Here is a 21,805-nt window from a genome sequence, read left to right as displayed (position 1 = left end):
ATTCTTCACCAGAAGACTTCACAATCTTTGACTGAAAATAATACACCAGTCAACAGAAGGTGCTCAACTGGTTGTGTTGAAAGTCCTGTCTTCGGCCACAATCTCCACATTTCTAATGGTTGAGAATTTCCTTATAGACTTCCTGTTTTGGTTGAATGTCCTTTCAAGAAATTATTCAGTTGAATCTTATCACACCATCCTTTCATTCTCAGAGACAACCCCCCCCCCCCAAAAAAAAAAACAACAAAAAACAAGAGCACTGCTAGGCAGAGCATTATATGCCCGTTAGTGTTTTTTTTTAGTAAGGATAAAGCATTTGTAAGACATGGGAATTAAATAAAATATCAATAGGGGTCTTCTACTCAAAAGTGACAATCATCCTATGAAGTTTGAACACTGTGCGCCAAATGGAACTTAAGTCATGCTCCAGAAACCACAATTTTCAGTGTCAAGATCATTGTGACCCTGACCTTTGACATTAGAGCTGTAAGTTGATTAATACTAAAGTTATTGAGCGGAAACTGTTTTCAATTTTTAGGTAATAATGACCTTGACCTTGTGACCCCAAATTCAATAGGGGTCTTCTACCCAATAGGGACAATCATCCTATGAAGTTTGAATATTGTGGGCCAAATGGAACTTAAGTTATGCTCCGGAAACTGTTTTCAGTTTTAAGGTAATGGTGACCTTGACCTTTGACCTTGTGATCCAAAAATCAATAGGGGTCTTCTACTTAAAATGGACAATAATCCTATGAAGTTTGAATATTGTAGGTCAAATGGAACTTAATTAAGTTATGCTCTGGAAACTGTCTTCAGTTTTAAGGTAATAGTGACCTTGACCTTGTGACCCCAAAATCAATAGGGGTCTTCCACCCAATATGGACAATCATCCTTTAATATAAATTATATAATATTGTGGCCCAAATGGAACTTAAGTTATGCTCCGGAAACTGGGCAACATTATTGATCCAATGTAACCTTCTTTGAAGATTAATGTTCATATTTTCTATCTCTATTCTTAAAAAAGAAAAAAAAAGATCAGCACCCTTTGAAATAAATTCAAAAGTAAATTTTAAGAGTTCTGATCAATTTTTTCAACTTTAAAGATACATCCACTTTTACATTTTCAAAGGGTACAAACCACTTTTTCTACTTGAAAGAGTGCTGCTCCAATTTTTCAACTTCAACGATTATAAGCTGATCCATTTTCAGCTTGACAATTATATAATAGGGAGTCAAGCTATCCTTCTCACCCAAGAGTCGTTGTCACACTTTTTGGTTATATTTTTTTTCATACTTATTAAACTCCACTTATTTCCATTTTCTATACACTTTGAGGTATAATAATTTTGTTTTGCAACTCTATTCTTGTTAAGACCATTATCCCCACTTCCAGACAAGAGGACAAAACTCTGTCATGCATTTTCAAATTAATTTTGCCAAAATTTTGCCTTTTTCACTTTTTTAATTAATTAAATTCTGTTGATTTTTTCTACTTCAAATGGAGTTGATCCAATTTTTCTACTTCAAATACTACTGATCCATATTCTACTTCAAATATGGTGATCTTTCTTACTACATCCTTTTCTTCTTCAAATATTATGATCAATTTTTCCTTCTTCAAATACTGCTGATCCATTTTTTCCTACTTTAAATATGCTGATCTCTTTTTTCTACTTCAAATATTGCTGAACCTTTTCTTTCTTGCTGATCCATTTTTTTCTACCTCAAATACTGCTGATTCCTTTTTTTCTTCTTCAAATATGATGATCTATTTTTTTAACCTCAAATTGTTGTTGATCTATTTTTCTACTTCAAATGTAATGATCCATTTTTAGCTCGACTATTCGCAGAATAATCGAGCTAATGCAGTCACCCATTTGTCGGCGTCGGCGTCCCTGTGGTTAAATTTTTGCATGTAAGCTGGTATCTCCATAACTACTGAAGGGAATGGATTGAAACTTCACACACTTGTTCCCTGTGATTATCTAAGATGATTGGCACAAGTCCCATAATTCTGATTTGCTTTTTTACATAATTATGCCCCTTTTTCGACTTAGAAATTCTTGGTTAAGTTTTTGTGTGTAAGTTGGTATCTCCATAACTACTGAAGGGAATGGATTGAAACTTCACACACTTGTTCCCTGTGATTATCTTAGATGATTGGCACAAGTCCCATAACTCTGATTTGCTTTTTTACATAATTATGCCCCTTTTTCGACTTAGAAATTCTTGGTGTAAGCTGGTATCTCCATAACTACTGAAGGGAATGGATTGAAACTTCACACACTTGTTCTCTGTGATTATCTTAGATGATTGGCACAAGTCCCATAACTCTTGATTTGCTTTTGTACATAATTATGCCCCTTTTTTGACTTAGAAATTCTTGGTTAAGTTTTTGCATGTAAGCTGGTATCTCCATAACTACTGAAGGGAATGGATTGAAACTTCACACACTTGTTCCCTGTGATTATCTAAGATGATTGGCACAAGTCCCATAACTCTGATTTGCTTTTTTACATAATTATGCCCCTTTTTTGACTTAGAAATTCTTGGTTAAGTTTTTGTGTGTAAGCTGGTATCTCCATAACTACTGAAGGGTTTGTACCTTTTCGGACAATTTTATGTATTCATATAGGTAAGCATTATTATACTCAATGAAACACCCTTGTGACAACTTTTCGAATAGTCGAGCGTTACTGTCCTCCGACAGTTCTTGTTCTACATCAAATACTGCTGATCCATTTATTCCATTTGATCCATTTTTTTACTTCAAATGTAATGATCCATTTTTCTACATCAAATACTGCTGATACATTTACTCTTTAAAACATTTTTAACCTTTTTCAAATTCTGCTGATCCAATTTTTTTTCTACTTCTAAGACTGCTGATCCATTTTCTACATCAAATTCTGCTGATCCATTTTTTCTACATCAAATTCTACTGATCCATTTTTTCTACTTCTAAGACTGCCGATTCATATTTCAACATCAAATTCTACTGATCCATTTTTCTACATCAAATACTGCTGATCTCTTTTTTCCACTACAAATACTGCTGATTCTTGGCTTCTCCTTCAAATACTGTAAATATTTTTTTTTTCTACATCAAATACTGATGATCAATTTTTCCTTCTTCAAATACTGCTGATCCTTTTTCTTCTGCTTCAAATATGACTGATCCATTTTTTCCTGCTTCATATATAGCTGGTCCTTTTTTTATGCTCCCTGAAGGGTAACTGTGCATTGTTTAATTTTGAAGTTAATGCCTTTTTTCATTTTTACACTTAGTCTGATATCAACAAGAAACTTTGTAGGTAGACAGATCTCATTTAGTAAAAGAGCAGTGCATAAAAACCATTACTTCATAACTTTTGAGTATTAACTGCCCTTTGTCATTTTTCATACTTTTTTTTTTTACCACAATGTAACTCCAACAGTATGAAAACTACTGACTTGAAACTTTACAGACGGATAGATCTTATAGTGGAAAAGTGCAGCGCACAAGAACCATAACTCTGCTTCCTAATTTTGAAGTTACTGCCCTTGATACCGTTTAAAGTGTTGATACTTTCTTCAAAGCATATTTAAAACATTTTTAACCTTTTTCAGCAACTACCCAGTATATAATACATATACCTTTATGCTGAAATTTGTTAATACTTTATGGACAAACTACTTCTCTGTGTTCAAGACCTATTTCACAGGGGAGCATCATCCGTGGCTCTTTTTTATTTCAGTAACTGCTTATCCTTTTTTTCTACCTCAATAACTGCTGATTGATTTTTTTCTTTAAAAATGATAAATTCTAATATGTCTGATTTTTTCCTTTCATTATATATATTACTATTTCATTTTTCAACTCCAGATACTGCTAATCAAGTAGACTTCTTCCTTCAAAAGGTTTTTGATGTAACAGTAAATGCATTTATCACATACCCACGCCGCTTTTGCGACTCCGTAAAAATCGTATTACAAGGCCGTGCATATATATTGATGTGATGTCATTTGTGTTATACAAACATAGCGATAAGACACGCTAAATGTTAGCATTATACTATAGGCGTGTGAAAGAAAAATGGTTATTTTTCACTATAAACAGACTTTATTTTTGGTATGTGATAAAGAGAATACAATGTTAAAAAATTTGTGTAAGTTCATTACTGAATTTAATGAACTTGTTGAATAAAATAATATCATGTTTGCCAGACCTTGCATAACATAATTTTATTAAACTTGTTCAATAAATTCAGTATAAAACAAAAATTACACTCATTCAACATCCTTTATTTATTTCTAAAATAATGATTGCTTTTCCAATTTACTACTCTAAAAATTCAATTATTGATGATCCAACTTTCTTCTTCTAAGACTTCTTATGCATTTCTCTATTTGAAAGCAGGGCTTTTTTGGGTTGGGGAAGCAGCCCAGCCCTTAATTTTGGGGAAAAATTACACGGTTTATTTGTAAAAGGGGAGGAAAAAAATTATAAATAATCAAACTATCTAAACGGCCTCTAACTTCCCCTTATGGCCGTCCAAACCACCCTTTACTACTAAAACTAAAAGAATATATGGTATCTGACCTCCCTAACAACTGTTGTACCTTTAGAATATGTAACACAAATTTTAAACACCTCCAACCCCCAAATACCGTGTACCCCCTTTTTCCCATAATAGAAATAAAAACCTTGACCCTAAAGGGAACTGACCAGTCACATCATATAAAAAAAACAAAAAAGGGGCCCCAAACCTCCCCTTTTACACAGCTGTAGAACCCCTTTCCCACTAACAAATAATTATATTATTTTATCTTAAAGGTAAACGACCTCCCTAACAAATCATATTCAAAATCATCTTTGTACTTTTGATTATATAACACTAACTAAACGGCCTCTAACCTCCCCTTACAGCCGTCCATTCCACCTTTTACCACTAACAGGATTTAATAACAATAATTAAACAGTATCTGACCTCCCTAACAACTCATAGTTCACATCATACTTTAGTATGTTTAGAATATAATAACACTATCTGACCTCCCTAACAGCTATGAATGATAATAACACTAACTAAACGGCCTCCAACCTCCCCTTACAGCCGTCCGTACCACCCTTTACTACCTATAGACCATGTATTTACACTTTACTACCTATAGACCATAAATTTACACTTACCACACTTTACTTCCTATAGACCATTAATTTACACTTTACTACCTATAGACCATAAAGTTACACTTACCACACTTTACTACCTATAGACCATAAATTTACACTTACCACACTTTACTACCTATAGACCATTAATTTACACTTACCACACTTTACTACCTATAGACCATTAATTTACACTTACCACACTTTACTACCTATAGACCATTAATTTATACTTACCACACTTTACTACCTATTGACCATGTATTTACACTTACCACACTTTACTACCCACTTAACTACCTATTGACCATAAATTTACACTTACCACACTTTACTATCTATAGACCATTAATTTACACTATCTAAATGACCACAGACCTCCCCTTTGGCCTTACCTATAAGGTCTCCAACTTCCCCTTACAGCTGTACTTCCCACAGACAAGTTTAAGATTAGAACTGCCTGTATAATTACCATGCACTAATTAATACCTAAGTTATTGTACTTGACAACTGACCTCCTGTCTACCTATAATGTATATAATTATAAATCTACATTTTTTTGTATTTTTTAAAAATTTTGTTCTTTTTTTATTTTGTTTTTCTAAAATTTTAATATTTTTTTGTATTTTTTTTAAATCTTTTTAAATTCTAATATCTACCAAATGCTGTAGCTGATATCTACTATTTAAACCAATGAATTTGATAAACCCAAAATGTTTAAAAAAATTGAAAATTCAAATTTAAATTAATTTAAATTTAAACACTGTCTTCAAATCATGTTCAAAAACTTTAATACACACAAAAAACGGCAACAACATTTAGTCATAATTAAAATCTACTCTACTCTTATAAAAATGAAAGAAGAGGTATGGCTCTTAGATCTTACTTACTAGTAAGGTGCCTTTAATACTATCTTAAAAGGTCAGTGAAAAGCATCAAAGATTATAGCAATTTGTGCGAAGATAAAATTGCATTATTGTTTTTACCATAAAGAAATCCTGAAAGAATTATCGTTATAAAAAATGTTTCTGGTTAATTACTATTTTCTAGAAAAAAAAAAATACATTTGAACTGACTAACATTTCAGTAATGTGATATTATCTTCAATCAGGTATGTATATTAATATAAAATATTAAAATGTAGGCCTATAATCTGGTATAAATATTAATATAAAATATTAAAATGGATATTGTCTATGTTTGATTTTAATATGTTAAACTTTTAATAAACAGATAGATTTAAGCACTAATATTTCAAACAGGAATCAATTTTAGAAACAAAATAACCAAGATCAAATGATGAAAAGACACTGAAGATTTTGTTATAGATGAAAGAAAATTGAAGTTTAAATGAAAATGAAATTATCAACATATCCCCTAGAATAAAATTTCTATTGTCTACATAAAACCACTTTCCCCCTTACTACACTACAGTGGGTTTGAATCCTACCAGGGGCTCTGCTTCCTTTCATGTGTGCCAGCTATCCAGCTAGCTTTAATAGAACACATGACATGATGCACATGGGTAGATGTGTGGGTACCTCATGTCTTCCTCAACAGTAAAGCTTAAAAGAAGCTATATAAACGTTACAGTGTCTGTGTGTTATAAAACCAAACCAATTAATTGTGTTAAAAACTAAAATTGACACTTAAATGAACATAATTATATGTTTCTTTAAGTACTGTTACGTAACTTGTAAAACAGTTCATATTGGGACATCTGTATGAAGGTTTGCAAAAGTTAGTATTTTCAGGTTAAGTGGTTGCTACATAAATAAATAATACTTAGATAAAAAATTTGATCCCAATGTTTTAAATGAAGTATTTAGGCAAAAATATAGCTAGATATTCAGAAAACTGGTGAAATTACTAACTGAAGGGTTTATTGACAACATCATTGGATAAAAACTTATCAGAAAAAATAACTAACTACCCTACACCCCTACAGCATTACTACACTACAATAACTAACTAGTAAAAATACCTCCGAAAGTTGGGATGACTTGGGTTGATGTGGATGGCGGACCGTTTTGCAGCAGGATACCAATCTGGATCATCGTCCCTACCACGCTTACGGCTCACTGAAATATATAGTAACTCATGTTTATTTCAAAGATATTTTTATAAAATAATAATAACAACACTTAAATTCACTTCCATCTTGTAAAGGCCATCATTCTTTACATATGGCATTTGAGAATTATAAATTTGTTGTTTTGGGAGTTCATTACCTGAAAATAAATGGAAATATTTAGTAAAAAAGTATATAGAATGCATGATTATTTTAAAGTGAAAACAATATGAAATGACTGACCAAATCTTATTTTCGAATATGCAACATTAAAATAATAATAATCCATCTACACTGGTGAAGGGCTGAAAAAAACATTAACAAACATAAATAAACATTATAATATAATTGAGATGAGCACCTTTCTTACTGCTGTCCTTGCTATTTTTAGACAGCAGGAGACTGAAGTCAAAGTGCTCTTCAGCCTCAACACGCCATTCCTCCATCTGACAGATCATCTCATTTGTGAGGCTGATAAAACAATTTATAACAGAAATGTTTAGTATAAATCTAAGTTTCACAATAACAATGAAAACAGTCATGACATGAGTGTGACAACAGGCCCTTTTCTGAAATATTTTTTGGGGAAAAAAATTGATTAAATTGATATCTAAAATACATTTTTTCCCAACCCGAACCCTGTTTTTGTCAGAGCTGTAAATTAATATAGTAAAATTTTGCACTGTTAAACTTTAAATAAAAAAAAATTACATTTTCATTTTACTTTTATATATCTATAGCTATGTTTTCCATCTTTTTGATGATTAACATGGAAAAAGGGCCTATTAACATAAATAATTTCCTTATTATAATATTATCATTATTATTACAATATAATTAGAAAATACTCAAATCACTGTTACTTAAAAAAGGAGACTGTTAATCTGTAATTATTTAATAGAAAAAAATGTTACATTTTTACAATCTAAAAATACCTAATTATAGGTAAATTTTTAATTATTTTTTATTCAAAGACATTGTATAAAGTTTGTATAAAGTACTTACTGTGTACCGAAGAGCTCAGGGAATTCTGGTTCGTTGAGCTGATCAAGTAATAGAGGCACTTCCTCTCTTGCAGGTGAAGATATCCGGTCTATCTTGATGACCAGAGAACTAGTACCACTACCACTAGGTCTAATATCCCTAGACCGATTGGGACTAGGGGTCCTAGACCTATTGGAATGGCACTTGTCTCTGGTACATCTAGATCTCGACCTGGGACTAGGAGCCTTACATCTATTGGAATGGCAGTTGTCCCTGGTACATCTAGATCTCGACCTGGACCTGGGACGTCTAGACCTAGACCTAGATCTAGAACGTCTTCTTTGTCTGAAAATATATTAAAATAAATGAAATAAAAAAAAAATTAATGAAAAAAAATTATAATGTTACAACAATGTAAAAATAACTGTGACTGTCCAATATAAATGTTGATACTGGATCTATAAAGTAGAAGGTCTGATCTGTATTTGAACTTTAGGCTAGTCCTAATTTCAAATTAAGAAAAATTTATGTAATTGTTACTCAAATATAGCAATTTTCTTGAGCATTCAAACCAACAAATGTCAATTTTAGGCACTGAAAAAACAGTATTTAGCTAAAATATGAAGAATTCTAAATTTATTTTTCACTACTGCAGTAAAATCTTAGGACTGATAGAATCTAGTTTAGTGGACCTCAGAACTGAGTGTTGGTGCATTTTAATTACTATGCTTTCTATTATTAGGGTTATTCTGAATTTAGTTCAAATTTGTTAAGTTTTGAATATAAACATGTAAAAAGGCGGGGTTGAGAGGGAAGCAAGTGTGTTAATATTGTTATTTGTTTATCTTTACCCACTAAACTAGATGTATTCCTTGTTTATGACCATGCACGTACATTATTTCTTTCCAGGTCTTAAAGCTAGCTCGAGCCTGAACTAAGATTTATTAAGAAAAGTAAAAATATTATGTAATTATTAACACGTTATTTGCGATTAAGGACTGATTTTGCAGTATCTAACTGCACATTATTAACACAGTAGGAGCTGTTTTTCCCCATATTTTGATGTCTCTTTTACAGTAGTAATTTACTTTATTTAGTCACTATATATTAATAGTGATAGTGGATTGCTGGTGCTGTTTGCAATGTGATAATAGTTGAATAGACCCATAAAGAAATTGTCAACTCCTCAAAAAAGCACATGGTCATCTGAAACTACAAAACAATTGGGAAAGAAAAAATATCGAGCTTTTTACCTCAAATAAAAATTGTGAAGAAAAATTGATAGATTCATAGTAAAATAGAATCTCACTGTAACATGCAAAAATCAAATTGTGCGGCCATTACTCGTATCTAAGGAGCGGATTCTGCGCATGAAGTCTAACCAATCAAAACATAGCTTTCAAATACAATGGCGGATTTAAAGAAAATAGTCCGCCGCAAATGAATTAATGTACATGTCTTGTATCGGTTTTTTTCATGCACGAAAATCGTCTATTCGTTCAAAATTATCTAAATAATAAATAATTTTTGATATAAAGATGTTGTATCATTATGTGATATGTCTTACCATCAACGGAAAAACCACAATCTATAAATAGAACAAGTGGCGGTTGCTATGCTAAGAGTAAGAAAAATGTGGCGGAATCAAATCAATCTGATTTTGATGCATGGTCATTTCCAATCCAATTTAGTCTGAGAAATGTATATTTTTCTTTCTTTTATTATAGCTTTATCGTGTTTTGAATAAAACTTATTGTGAGCACTGCATTTTCGGTAGAATTTTCAGGTAGATCTACTGTAGTTGCATGATTGTCAGATTGAAAAGTTTTTTTCGGCGGCATTTTTAAAACTTACTATTTTGTTTACCGGTACTATATCGATATTAAACGGCACCAATATAACAACATAAAGGTTTTTGAAATAAAATTAAACAATGGAAATAGTATACAATATTTTTTTCTGGTTCAGAAATTAACATTGTGTTGGTAAACCTTACCCCGCCCACTATGATGTAGAAGCAGACTGAAATCGCGATTGAAATATAAAAAAATCATTTAAATGAAACTGAAATAACAGTAACCGGATAGCATAGGTTGAAGATATAATATTCATACGTTAATTCAAGTGTTTAAAATGCTAAAACACTTACGAATAGTATGAAGATTTTCTTTCCCTGTCAGAGCGCATATTTTCAATGTTAGCTTTAACTGCAGATGTATGAATCTAAACGTGCAAGCCTGACAACAAGGCTCTTTATATATGGTATCCAGGGGGTAGGTCGACCAATCAGTGCCGACTATCCAGTCGACCAATCAGGAACTAGCATTCAAAAGTTCGCGGGCACCAAACTTGTGTTTTTTAATTGCATTAAAACATTATTTCTAAAATAACTACGCATCAGATTTGAGCTCTGTTTTTTGACAATAAATAAGTGTACAGTTCCTCAATATTTTAAAACATTTCTACCACAATGTTCATTGATATGTGAATTTTCTCGGTAATTTTCTGTGCATTTTCAGTCAAAATTGTGAAATTGTGAATAAAAGCAGCTTCTATTTTTGATAATATGCAATTGAATGCACTTATTCAGGAATAAAATGAAGTAACATGCAGAACTTACGATGGCAATCATTAAATGCACTGCAAAAACAATTTGAAATTCATATTTCAATGAAAAAAATGTCTAGTAAAAACACAGCCGTTGCGTCTCATTTACCGGTTTAAACTCCCCAGCAGTCATTGTTATGCTGCTGACCGTTTCAAGGCGGCGCCCCTCTGTGTTCCTCAGATGTATACATATATCTATGTTGTTTCATACTGTTTGGTGACACTTTTGCTTGTGTCCCTTGTTGTTTTCTCGTCTACGGTAAGTATCTTCCCCATTGCCTCTAGTTTTTATACTTTAATCTTTGATTTACCCCCCCCCCCCACTTCCCCGGTCCCCTTCCCTTTGTGGGCCTATTGTTTTTTTCTTTGAATTCCTAATCAGTTGCAAATTATTTATCATTTAGTGGTTGACCTGTCCGTGCTCTGTCTTTGCCCTGTCCTGTTTTTGTTTGGGGTCCGCCTGCATGGGCTCCTTGCCGTTGGTTCTTGTTGCTGGGTCATATGGGGGTTGCGTTCATTGAACGCCGCCTTTCCTTGTTGACCTTGTGTATCATATGTGTTGTGCATGATGTGACTTTACGCAATGATGCTTTTTGCAATGTCTTATGTGATTTGACAGTCAACACGCATAAATATTTTATTTTAATTGTAGATTCTTAAATAAAAATAGATTAAACATGAAACAGGGCAAAACTAAAAATGTTACAGATTTCGGTTCGATATATAGATCTATAGCTAGAGCTCTCGAGCCTGTTCACGGATTACCGAGCAGGCCTCTGATACGCGGGTATAAGGTGACCATTTATGTGCCTAGTAAAAAGCCTATTGCCGTGAAGGGAATCATCAAAACTATTGCACTGTTTATTTTTCAAGGAAAATAAAATATAAGGTTAGATCACGGTCTACCTAGACTCCGGAAAATGGTGATTTTTAGAAGATCGCAGAGTAAATATACATTTGCAATATACACAGAAAGAACAAATAGATGCACCAAGTCATACCAATGACAAGCGGGCATCTGGAAGCCATGTTTTTAAAGTGACTAAAATGCTCATTTTTTCATTGTCAAGTTTAGCTGTATTTCTAAAGATTGACTGTTATAATGATGACTATTACAACACGGCCATCTAGCCACCTTGATTCTTGTGCGAGAACCATGGGAGCAAATTGCGCTCCAAACCATTGCACTGTTTAATTTGCAAGATATTAGACCGAAATGTAGGTCACAATTAGCTCCAGAAAGTGTTGCTTTTTACAAAATTAGAAGAGTTTATAGGGTTTTTAGAAAGATTAAATAGAGGATATTTGTTTAGTTCAGTGTAAGATCGGAATATATTTCACCGAGTGAGCACCTAAAGGTATATTTCACGAGTGGCGCAAAACTATACTAAACAAATTTTCTTTTTATTATATGCAAAGAAACGTTTAAAAAGACATTAAACCTAATACTGAACGAAAAGCGCTAAATAATAATACAACGTGACGTCATTCACGTTATTAAGTTGGTACCCAGTACTGTGCATGCTGGTATTTCACTGAAACAACGTAAGGGGCTTAAGTTTAAAACAATGAAATTATCAAAGTGGTAATTTCACTGCTTCAAACAGTGAAATTACCAGTTTTAATTCACTGATTTATTTCTATAAACAATCGAAAAGCATGTAATAAATTTCTATAACAACTAACACCCATGCCATGCTGACATTGGGAGGCTATGTTTCTTAAGCTTATGCCAAGACTCTTATAACATGTATAACTGGACCTTCTTAGCAATTATTCTAGTCAATTGGCAACGATACCGAAAAATAAGTAGGTCACAATGGGTTCCAGAAAATGGTCCCTTTTTACGAAATTCGTAAAGTTTATATAGAGAAGGAAAAATAATGCGATGGCTTAAAAGAGTATGATACGAAGACATTTAAGAGGCCAGGCTTTTAAATGAGCTTAAAAGTTTCTAAAGTTTCTAATGTTGCAGTTAAGGGCACACTCTAAGCTTTTGCACTGTATAGATTTCATAGAAAATGGACCAATAGGTAAGTCACGCCAGGTGTTTTCTTACGACAATTAGTAATTTATACAGAAGATAAATCGCCTATATTTTGCCAAACTCCGCGCAATGATTTGAACACGTAGGCTATGCCTCCCCTTAGAAATAAGAATGTTCGAGAATAACTATGTCAGCTCAATTCTGAAAGAAGTATTTTTAACAATATCAGTCTGTTAACTCAGCCGTATATGTGTGACGTGAGAAAATATGGTTGTGATCAAAACTAAGGCTCAAACTAACGTTTTATGGCCGAGAGCCAGGCAGGTCACCAATCCGTTTTCAGGATTGTTAATAACCAAAACTGATAAGCCTTCGTCACCAGTAGAGTGTCGCACATCTGTATGGTATGGCCACACTAAATACTGTTCCTTGATCAATTTTTGTAATTTGATGTAATCACTCAAACTTTGAATGAACTTAATCCATATCCAAAACAAGGCAAGTTCACTACACAAATACAGCAGGTAAAGGGGGTTACCTGAAATGCTCACACTGTAATACTGGTCCACATGCAATTATCTTAAGAAGAAAAACAAACTATTGTCTCATTCATAAACAAGTTTTTAATTTATTGCACCAAGCATTTTTACCATTCAGTTAAACAGATATTTAGCAACTAAGCTATGGAATTTGTACAATTTCGCATTTTTAAAAAAAGGCTTATTAAAAAATTGACGCACGAGGCAGAAATAAATTATTAAGCAAACTCAAAAAACTTTGCCATAATATTACAATCAATAAACTGTTAACTGAATTTTATTCTTGAAGTTTAGATAAATATTCACAAAAAAGAAAGAATGCATAAATTGACAGTTTTATTCTAAAACTATAGCATTTATCTGAACAAGAAAATATTGTTACTAAATATAGAAAATGTAGAAAATTTAGTTTTGCACTTATATATAATTTGAACAAACATAAACTTAATAATTCCACTGTTAAAATTATTCAGTTGTAACTGTTGGTAAATTTCATATTGACTATAATGAATAAAAAAATAATTGATTTTCATTTCAATTTAAAGTAACACCTCCAGGTGAGTGAATAAACCTTGCAAAAATGACGTAAATTAAAATAGTCTATTAAAATAGGGTCTTTCTAATAGAATCTATTTGAAAGACCCTGATTAAAGATAGTCTAAGAAATGTCACAATCAAGGAAACGTTTTTCAAGGTGTATGCTGAATCGGACTGAATTAAGTTTTCTTATCAACATAATGTTGTTAAGAAAACTTAATTCAGTCCAATTCAGCATACAACATAATGTTGTTATCACTCCTAACGGAGTTAAAGCTGCACACCTCCAGATGAGCAAAAATATTTCGATAAAATCAAACCTGAGATAAATGTACTAAGATTTTAGGGAAGTATGAAGATTCAAAATTCTAGTAAAAATTTACATGTTATGTGTGATTAATGACCGATTTTTTCAGTATTTATAAATATATTACTACTACGTTACTAACACAGTAAGGGCTATTCTTGCATATTTTGACCTCTTTATATAGCAATTTACATAGGTTGTAAGTGCCATTGATAATGTATAAATTGCATTCTTTTGGTAACTTTACAATATTATACTGTTAAAATACATTTTCAAATTTTCATGAATTGAGGATCAAAAACATTTATTTAGTACTATGTAGCCTAAAGCTCTTTAGAGAATTTTGTTCAATAAATTTCAATCAAGTATACAGGTGCGTGACCGGTTTTGCTGCAACCCGTCGTTGCTAAGAGAATTTTGTAACAATATGGCCGATGGAGAAAATACACAAAAGTAGTTCCAGATTTTTTTAATTATTCCGCTTCTGGATATTTTTACTTTCAGAACCACCATATAACAAAATCGTATGCAAATGAAATATATTGTAATTAAATTTAGTTTTGTTGGTGATATAACGGACAGAGTATTCTGGTACTGATAGATATTTCGAACTATTTTCAATCACGGAAAGTTATCAGTAAGTTTTTTACATTCAGACGGACACCTGTTTTCCATGACAGCGTCTCGAGAAGTTTGGAACTTTTGAAAAATAATGTCAGAATAAAATCATGGATGACGAGCGAATAGATTGGATACGGCACCAAGTTTATCTTGGTCTAGACATTAACGAAACAGATCTAGAGGTTTTTGAAGAACTATTAGATCGTGATGATGGTGTTTGGGAAAGAGAGCTGGGGAAATTTTTGAATGACACTCCAGAAGAAAATGAATCGTCGATTGTTTTCTATAAAATCACGAAGGAGGAAGAAGAGGAAGTAGAAGTTGAATGTGGTAAATATTTTGCCAGTATTTTATTTTATTCCAATATCAGTTTATTATTTCTAGACATCAACAATTATATTTGATAAAGTTATTTAGAAAATTAGCTGATAAGATGAGAGCAGGAAACTCCCTCCCCCCCCCCCCCCCCCCCCCCGCAAAAAAAAAAAGAAAAAAAGAGACCTCTGCAACGTTTAATTTATCTAGACATAAAACCCCTGCTACTGTTTAACAAATCTCCAAGTACTGCATTCGCATTCTTTTGTTTTTCGACAGTGTGTTGTATTTGTCAGCACTCGCACGGTTAATTCATTGCCTTCTCTGAGCAATCACAATGCGTTTTCAACTTCAAGGTTACTGACTGTTTTGTAGCTAGGAGATTTTATTGCGTCACTACAGGGTCATTACAGCAATTCCACTGCACTCTTCTGGGAACGCTGTGTGACAGTGCTTGCTTTAAGCATTTTGAAGAAACTGAAATCAAATATACAATAACTTAAGTTTACATTCTATGCTATCATAATGCTTCTTTCCACTGGTGGTGCCATTGCAATGTTCGGATAGTGTTTGTGATTGCTGCACTCACATTAATAGTACTTTTCAAAGCTGACCATGGAGATTGGTTGGGCTGTCATTGATGGAAAATTTTGTATCGATATATCGAGAGATAAATATCGACGATACATTGATATATATCAACTTTGTTTGTAGATGCAATGAAAAACATTTATATGTGTGTTATAAATTGGGATCATTGTGTTATGCATGCTTGTATTACACATTACAAATACTACAAACTTACGGAAAGTTTGTTTTTTTTGCTATTTTTGTCATTGACATTTGAAAACGGAGTTCAAAGTTCAAGTTAGCCAAGAAGACTAGAAAAAAGTGACTTCTCTTAAAATCCAAAATACTAAGAGAGGAATATTCACTAACAGAAATAAAATTTTTTTTAGCTTGTATCAATATGTGAAAGTGTGTATCAATATTGTATTGGCTGATGAATATCGATTACAGCTTTGGACTGCCTCCGTGGTCGAGGGATTAGAGTTGGTGACTTCTAATCCAGTTACCTCTTTGGCGTGGGTTCGATCCCCATGAGATGCTTTGGTAGTTTAGTGCTAGTACTGGCGTAACTCTCCAGGACTGATGGTTAGGAAACTACCCGCCTATATGACTGAAATACTGTTGGAAAAGGCGTAAATTGAAACAAACAAACAATGACAGCCCTAGAGATTGGCAATATTACCTCTTTTTTTATTGATGTCCTTTAACTTGCAGAGCCTGAGATCCCAGATATAACACAAGAAGAAGAGGCTGCAGAAGGTGAAGGTGGTGAACAAGCTCAGGGCGATGCAGCACCAGCAGAGGATGCTGAACCCAAAGAGCAAGCCCTAGGAGTTTCTACCCCCACAGGCGAGGCTGAGGAAGGTGCAAAGAAAGGTCAGTTTAAAAATATTTGTATTTAGTTGCAACATATATTACTCATTTTTTACCACTTAAACAATATTTTTATGTTGACAGATATAGACATTTACTTAAATTAAATTTGTTTGACTCTGGAAAAATTATATCAGTGTAAAAATAATGTGATCATATATTTTTGTTGTACTTATTTATCAATCAATTGGTTGACAATTTAATAATTAAACAATGTAATTACACAGTATGTATTGTAGAACGGTACGGTACTGCAGGGTTCGACACTAACTGTTTTTACCAGGGATCCCATAGGAATCCCTGAGATTTAATTCAGGGATTCCTCCTAAATGTCAGGGATTCCTCAGATCAAAATAGTAAAATATGAAGGCGAAGAATAGCAAGGGAGTGCATCAATTCGATTTCAAATTCTTTTTATTTTTGAGACTACATACAGGATATATTGTCTTGTTTCAGATGCAGAAAATGAAGTTTATGAGCCCTTTGGAAATATTGCTGTTTAAATATTTAAAAGTGTTTCAAAGTGTTTACTTTACCAGTATATATATATTTGGACTGCTAAGAAAATATTAAATAATAATATAGTTTTACATGAACATGGAAGCAGAATAACATTAAGCTCACTGAAAAAGAGTTGGATTTGAAAATAGCTATTTTGCTAAAACCTGTTTTCTCCCTGGAGTTGATAATTGTGAACCAGTTTCTGTATCTAAATGAAGGTATAATGCAAGGGACTTGTGGTTTGAATTTTTGAAGTTAAGTAGGAACTGGGGAAACATTTTCCCAGATAGCCTAGGGTTCACTGAAATAGAGCCCACTTATCATCTGTAGATCTTTAAAAAATTACATGTAATGATTTTTAATTTAGGGTCCATATTCCAGAAAGGTCTGGTATGGATAACTTTAGAAAATTATTTACTTTCATGTCATTTCTAAAGAAATTCTTAATTATGATCACTTTAAAAAAATATTTGATTCCATCTTACTTTTTTTGTGTTTAAAAGGAAAAATCCCATAGATTGTTGTAAATTAAATATTTTGATAATTTTTTACATAAGCTAATAAAAATATCAAGAAAAAGTTTTGTTTGCATTACAAGTACGGTACCTTTAAATGATTTCATTTTTAAAAATAATAAGTTGCTCCAAGTCCATGACAGGATGTGCAATATCCAAATTTATTGTTCTCAATTTTTACACTGAAATGTCCGATCCCTTTCCTCCCTGTGTATTGATTTTTTTTTTTTTTGAAAGATTTGACACCTGTCACATCAAAGGCACTCACCGCATACAGCAGTCATGTAGTTCACAACAAGCACTGTCAGATGAAATATACGTCATTTGCTGTATATTTCGTCATTTGCTGTATGTTTCACCTAAGGATTTTTCTATTTCTTGTCGGTAAATATTGCGTGACCGTAGACTTTAGTTAGACAATGTTTTTTAAGCATTGAAGGCTGTGAGTTTCAAAAAGGATTTTAAACTTAAAAGTATGGATTCTTTTTATTTTGTTTATTAATTATTCTTTTGCTGTAGTTTACTGTATGGAAAAAAAATACACCAGTTATCTTTTTTTCACAATTTTGACGAAAATTTACAATGATCACAAGTGCCGAATTTTGGCAATTTAAAAACCAAGCAACAAACACTGGATGACTTTGTAGCTACCGCCGGCATTGCTGATCAACACAAATTTGAAGTACACATCGCTTGTGTAATAATTATACGATAATTACATTTCTTTTTTGAATTTTCACAACTCTATTTTATGAAGTCAATGCATGATATCAAATTATTCAAGAATGTTTCTTTTGCCAAAACAATTTTTTCGTTAATATATATCACAAATGAGTCACTGCACAAAGAAAAACTAGCGTACATAATTCAAGAGTGTAATTTTTACCGGCGGGGTTTTTCATTTCTTTCTTGAACCACTTTTCTTGAATATTTGTGATTCAATGATATTAATTCAGAAAATTTCAAAAATTTACACAGCAATTTTTCAGGGATCCCAACGGAATCCCCAGCTAGGAATCACAGGGATTCCTCCCGACTTTTTGGGATCCTCGGAATCCCGGGACCCCGTTAATGTCGAACCCTGGTACTGGAAATCTGAAATTTTGTAGAGCCTTAGTTGGCACTCTTTGTTACTGTTGTTGATGTATATCTAAAACTGAGCCTTTATGTTTTACATCAGCTGTTCTTCACCTTCTATTTTCCTTTGATGATAGGTGCAAGTGGTAAGAAGAGGCGTAAAGCCAGCACACCAGGAGGTGAGGCCAAGTCTGAAACTCCTACACCAAAACCTGAGGCACCTACACCTGAAGTAGCTGAATCAAAGAATGAAGAGGAAGAAGAAGGTGAAGGGGAAGATCAAGAGGAAGAGGACAAGGCCCCTAGAACAGTAAGAATTGTCTGAATATTTTAATTTTATTTTTTTTTTATTTTAAACTTTGTAGAAGTTTTAAATTGATTTTTTGTTTAGATAACAATAAACAAAACAACTGCTAAACTAAATCATTTATTTCAAGATTTTTTTTCTTTTGATTGATAAATTAGATAATAGTTTACATATAATGGTCTTGAATGTAAATTAAAATTCTTCAAATAAGACCACTGGTTTCCTTTCAAAACAGAGTATTTGCATGAATAGGTTCCAATGTAAATAGAAATTTTTTGGAACCATTGATTCACAGCAGATCTAAAAGTGATATGAAACTGTTTTTATTGGGATAAATTACTTTTTTATTTATAGAAATCAATGTATTTGTTTGTTTTTTTTAGAAAATAGTTGTGCAGAAAGTGTTGAGAACATACCTGTACATGTGTTACCAGCATCTACCAGAGGAATTTGCTGATCATGACAGCATGTACTTTATACGTAACACACCTGGTATGGTGCCTCTACCCAATACCAAGGAAGAAGCCCAGGAAAGTTTACCTAACTACTTTGAGATGGGAATTTTGAATGGACATTCACTTGTCATGTTGGAGCACATTATTGCCCAGGTAAAGTTTTGAGTTATATGCATGCGATTGTCTGTAGTAATAACAATTGTATAGAGAAAGCACATTGGTATAAGATCACAATAATTTTCAAAAGAAATTGTCAGATAATTCTCATTTTCTTAGTAAGTATGCCTTAACATCAGGTTTAGCATTCCTTGTTTAGACAGCTAGACCCAGTAAACATACTTGTTGGAAATTGCCTGAAATTCCTATTCTTCCCAATAATAATCATTTAGTCTCAATTAGGCTTTTGTTGCAGCTCAATTTTATTTCATTTTCCCAATTTTGTAGACAAGACCCATTCCCAAAAGGATGATAAAACAACCACATGTTGCTTAAGCATTGACTTGATCAACAAAAGTCTTTAGTCATATTCTTTGAAAATTTCTTTTTGTTATGATATTCTTACTTCCTCTACCAGTTAAGCTGGAAAGTCACCATATGACTAAGAAGCTACCAATGTGACTAAAAACCTCACCCCCATCCCCCCAAAAAAAACAAACAAATGAAACAGTAGAGTTTTTCTATGTTTTTCAGGTGTACATGCCCCTGCTATCATACAACCAGCACAGAAATGGTGAAGTAAAAGAGGGCAAAAGTCGCCCAGAGACTCGGACTGACACCCGGGCATCACATAAAACTGAAGAGGAAGATAACAAAGAAGGTGAAAAGAAAGTGAATGTCGCAGAGTCTCGTGCTAAAGCCATGTTAAGAGATGAATTTCTCATCAGTATGCAGAAGTTTTCAGCAAGTATTACTCGTACAATTCAGCAGATTGAGGGAGAAGTAAGACTAGAAGTTCCGGAGATGGAACTTGGTGACAATATTGATGAAATTGTAGCCAACTCTGAACTGATGGACCAGATTAGAGAAGTTTGTCATGAATGGACAAAACAGATCAGAGGTGCACTAGAACTTCAGCTGAAGAAAGTCCCACATGGTAAAGGTCCTTTGGCAGAGATTGATTTCTGGAGGGAGCGTAATGCAGCCTTGAGTGCTCTTACAGAACAGCTTAAAATCCCGCAGGTTGCTAAAATGTTAGAAGCATATTCCCACCTTGAGGCTGACTTTGATGATGTTAAATCTGAACTGAATAAATATTATGTAGAAGCTAAAGACAATGTCAGATTTCTTTCAACCCTTGAACGACATTTCAAGAACATAGCTCATGGAGCAACATTTCAGGTAGTCATAGAAACAATACCGTCAATGATGAATGCGTTACGTATGGTGTGGATTATTTCCCGACATTATAACAAAGATGAGAGAATGGTTCCGTTGATGGAAAGAATTGCATGGGAGCTGGCTGAAAGAGTTGATAAAGTCATTAACATCAGGAATATCTTCAAGTAAATATCACACTTATTGTAGATTGATTCATGTAGATATTAGGGAACATAAGTTCTTTTATCCACTATAACTTAATTCATTTAACATTTCTTAGGTAGAGTAACCAGTTACCTGTTATAATTATAATCAGGGGATTGTAAAATAAATATTTCTTTTTGTTAAAATATACAAATTTTAAAATCTTGAATAGTATGTTTGAGTAAAAATGTACCAAAAAATCAAATAACTGATGTTTCTTATCAAAGAGATACAACTGATGAAGTTAAGAGAAGAACTTCTGAGGCAAAGAGAATGTTGCAGGTATGGAAGGAAAGTTATTTTGAGGTTAGAGCAAAGATCGAGCAGTCTGGACGAGATCAAAGATGGGAGTTTGATAGAAAGAAGCTGTTTGAGAGGACTGACTATATGTCTAATATCTGCCAGGACCTATATGATGTTGCTCAGGTAATTGGATAGCGCTTGTAAACACAAACTAAATATATATTATACAATTATCAGTTTTGAAGTGCTAACTTAATGCTATATCTTGATCTATATCTTTTTTTTTGTCTGTTGTACTTATTCCTGCTTTTACTTTATGACTTGTACATGTATAAAGTAATAGACTTTTAATAATGAATGTTTGTACAGGTGCTAGAAGAGTTTTACAACATATTTGGACCAGAGTTGAAGGCAGTTACAGGAGATCCAAAACGTATTGAGGAAGTACTTGTGAGAGTTGATGCCCTTGTAACCCCACTGGAGGAGGTGTGTATTAATGATATTTACTTGTATCTTTGTAAAGATCCTAATATTGATCACTTTTGGAAATTAAAAAAAACACTTGGAATAATTCATGATTTACACACAGTCATTTCAATTCTGATGAAACCAAGT

General features: G+C 32.9%; 2 protein-coding genes across 2 annotated transcripts in view; one reads left to right on the top strand and one right to left on the bottom strand.

Annotated features, from left to right (window-relative positions):
- Positions 1-6,369: 6,369 nt before the first annotated feature.
- LOC132737588 (serine/arginine-rich splicing factor 2-like) lies at positions 6,370-10,417 on the bottom strand. Its single transcript, XM_060724900.1, has 3 exons — positions 10,365-10,417; positions 8,237-8,560; positions 6,370-7,241 (listed from the first exon to the last, which is right to left on the bottom strand). The coding sequence occupies exons 1-3, from the start codon at positions 10,400-10,402 to the stop codon at positions 7,232-7,234; spliced, it is 372 nt and encodes a 123-aa protein (XP_060580883.1). The 5' UTR covers positions 10,403-10,417; the 3' UTR covers positions 6,370-7,231.
- A 4,243-nt stretch (positions 10,418-14,660) lies between these two features.
- LOC132737599 (dynein axonemal heavy chain 10-like) overlaps positions 14,661-21,805 on the top strand; it is a 69,644-nt gene continuing 62,499 nt past the window's right edge. The window contains exons 1-7 of the mRNA XM_060724929.1: positions 14,661-15,143; positions 16,413-16,574; positions 18,802-18,974; positions 19,355-19,579; positions 20,117-20,928; positions 21,175-21,373; positions 21,560-21,676. Of these exons, the coding sequence (XP_060580912.1) occupies positions 14,921-15,143; positions 16,413-16,574; positions 18,802-18,974; positions 19,355-19,579; positions 20,117-20,928; positions 21,175-21,373; positions 21,560-21,676 (1,911 nt within the window). The 5' untranslated portion in view covers positions 14,661-14,920. The remainder of the gene's footprint in view (positions 15,144-16,412; positions 16,575-18,801; positions 18,975-19,354; positions 19,580-20,116; positions 20,929-21,174; positions 21,374-21,559; positions 21,677-21,805) is intronic.

The sequence above is a fragment of the Ruditapes philippinarum genome, unplaced genomic scaffold (assembly GCF_026571515.1).
Source record: "Ruditapes philippinarum isolate M1 unplaced genomic scaffold, ASM2657151v2 ctg3159_1_1_1_1, whole genome shotgun sequence".
Classification (NCBI taxonomy): domain Eukaryota; kingdom Metazoa; phylum Mollusca; class Bivalvia; order Venerida; family Veneridae; genus Ruditapes; species Ruditapes philippinarum.
Note: the sequence above shows the minus strand (reverse complement) of the source record. Positions and strands in the feature narration are given on the sequence as shown.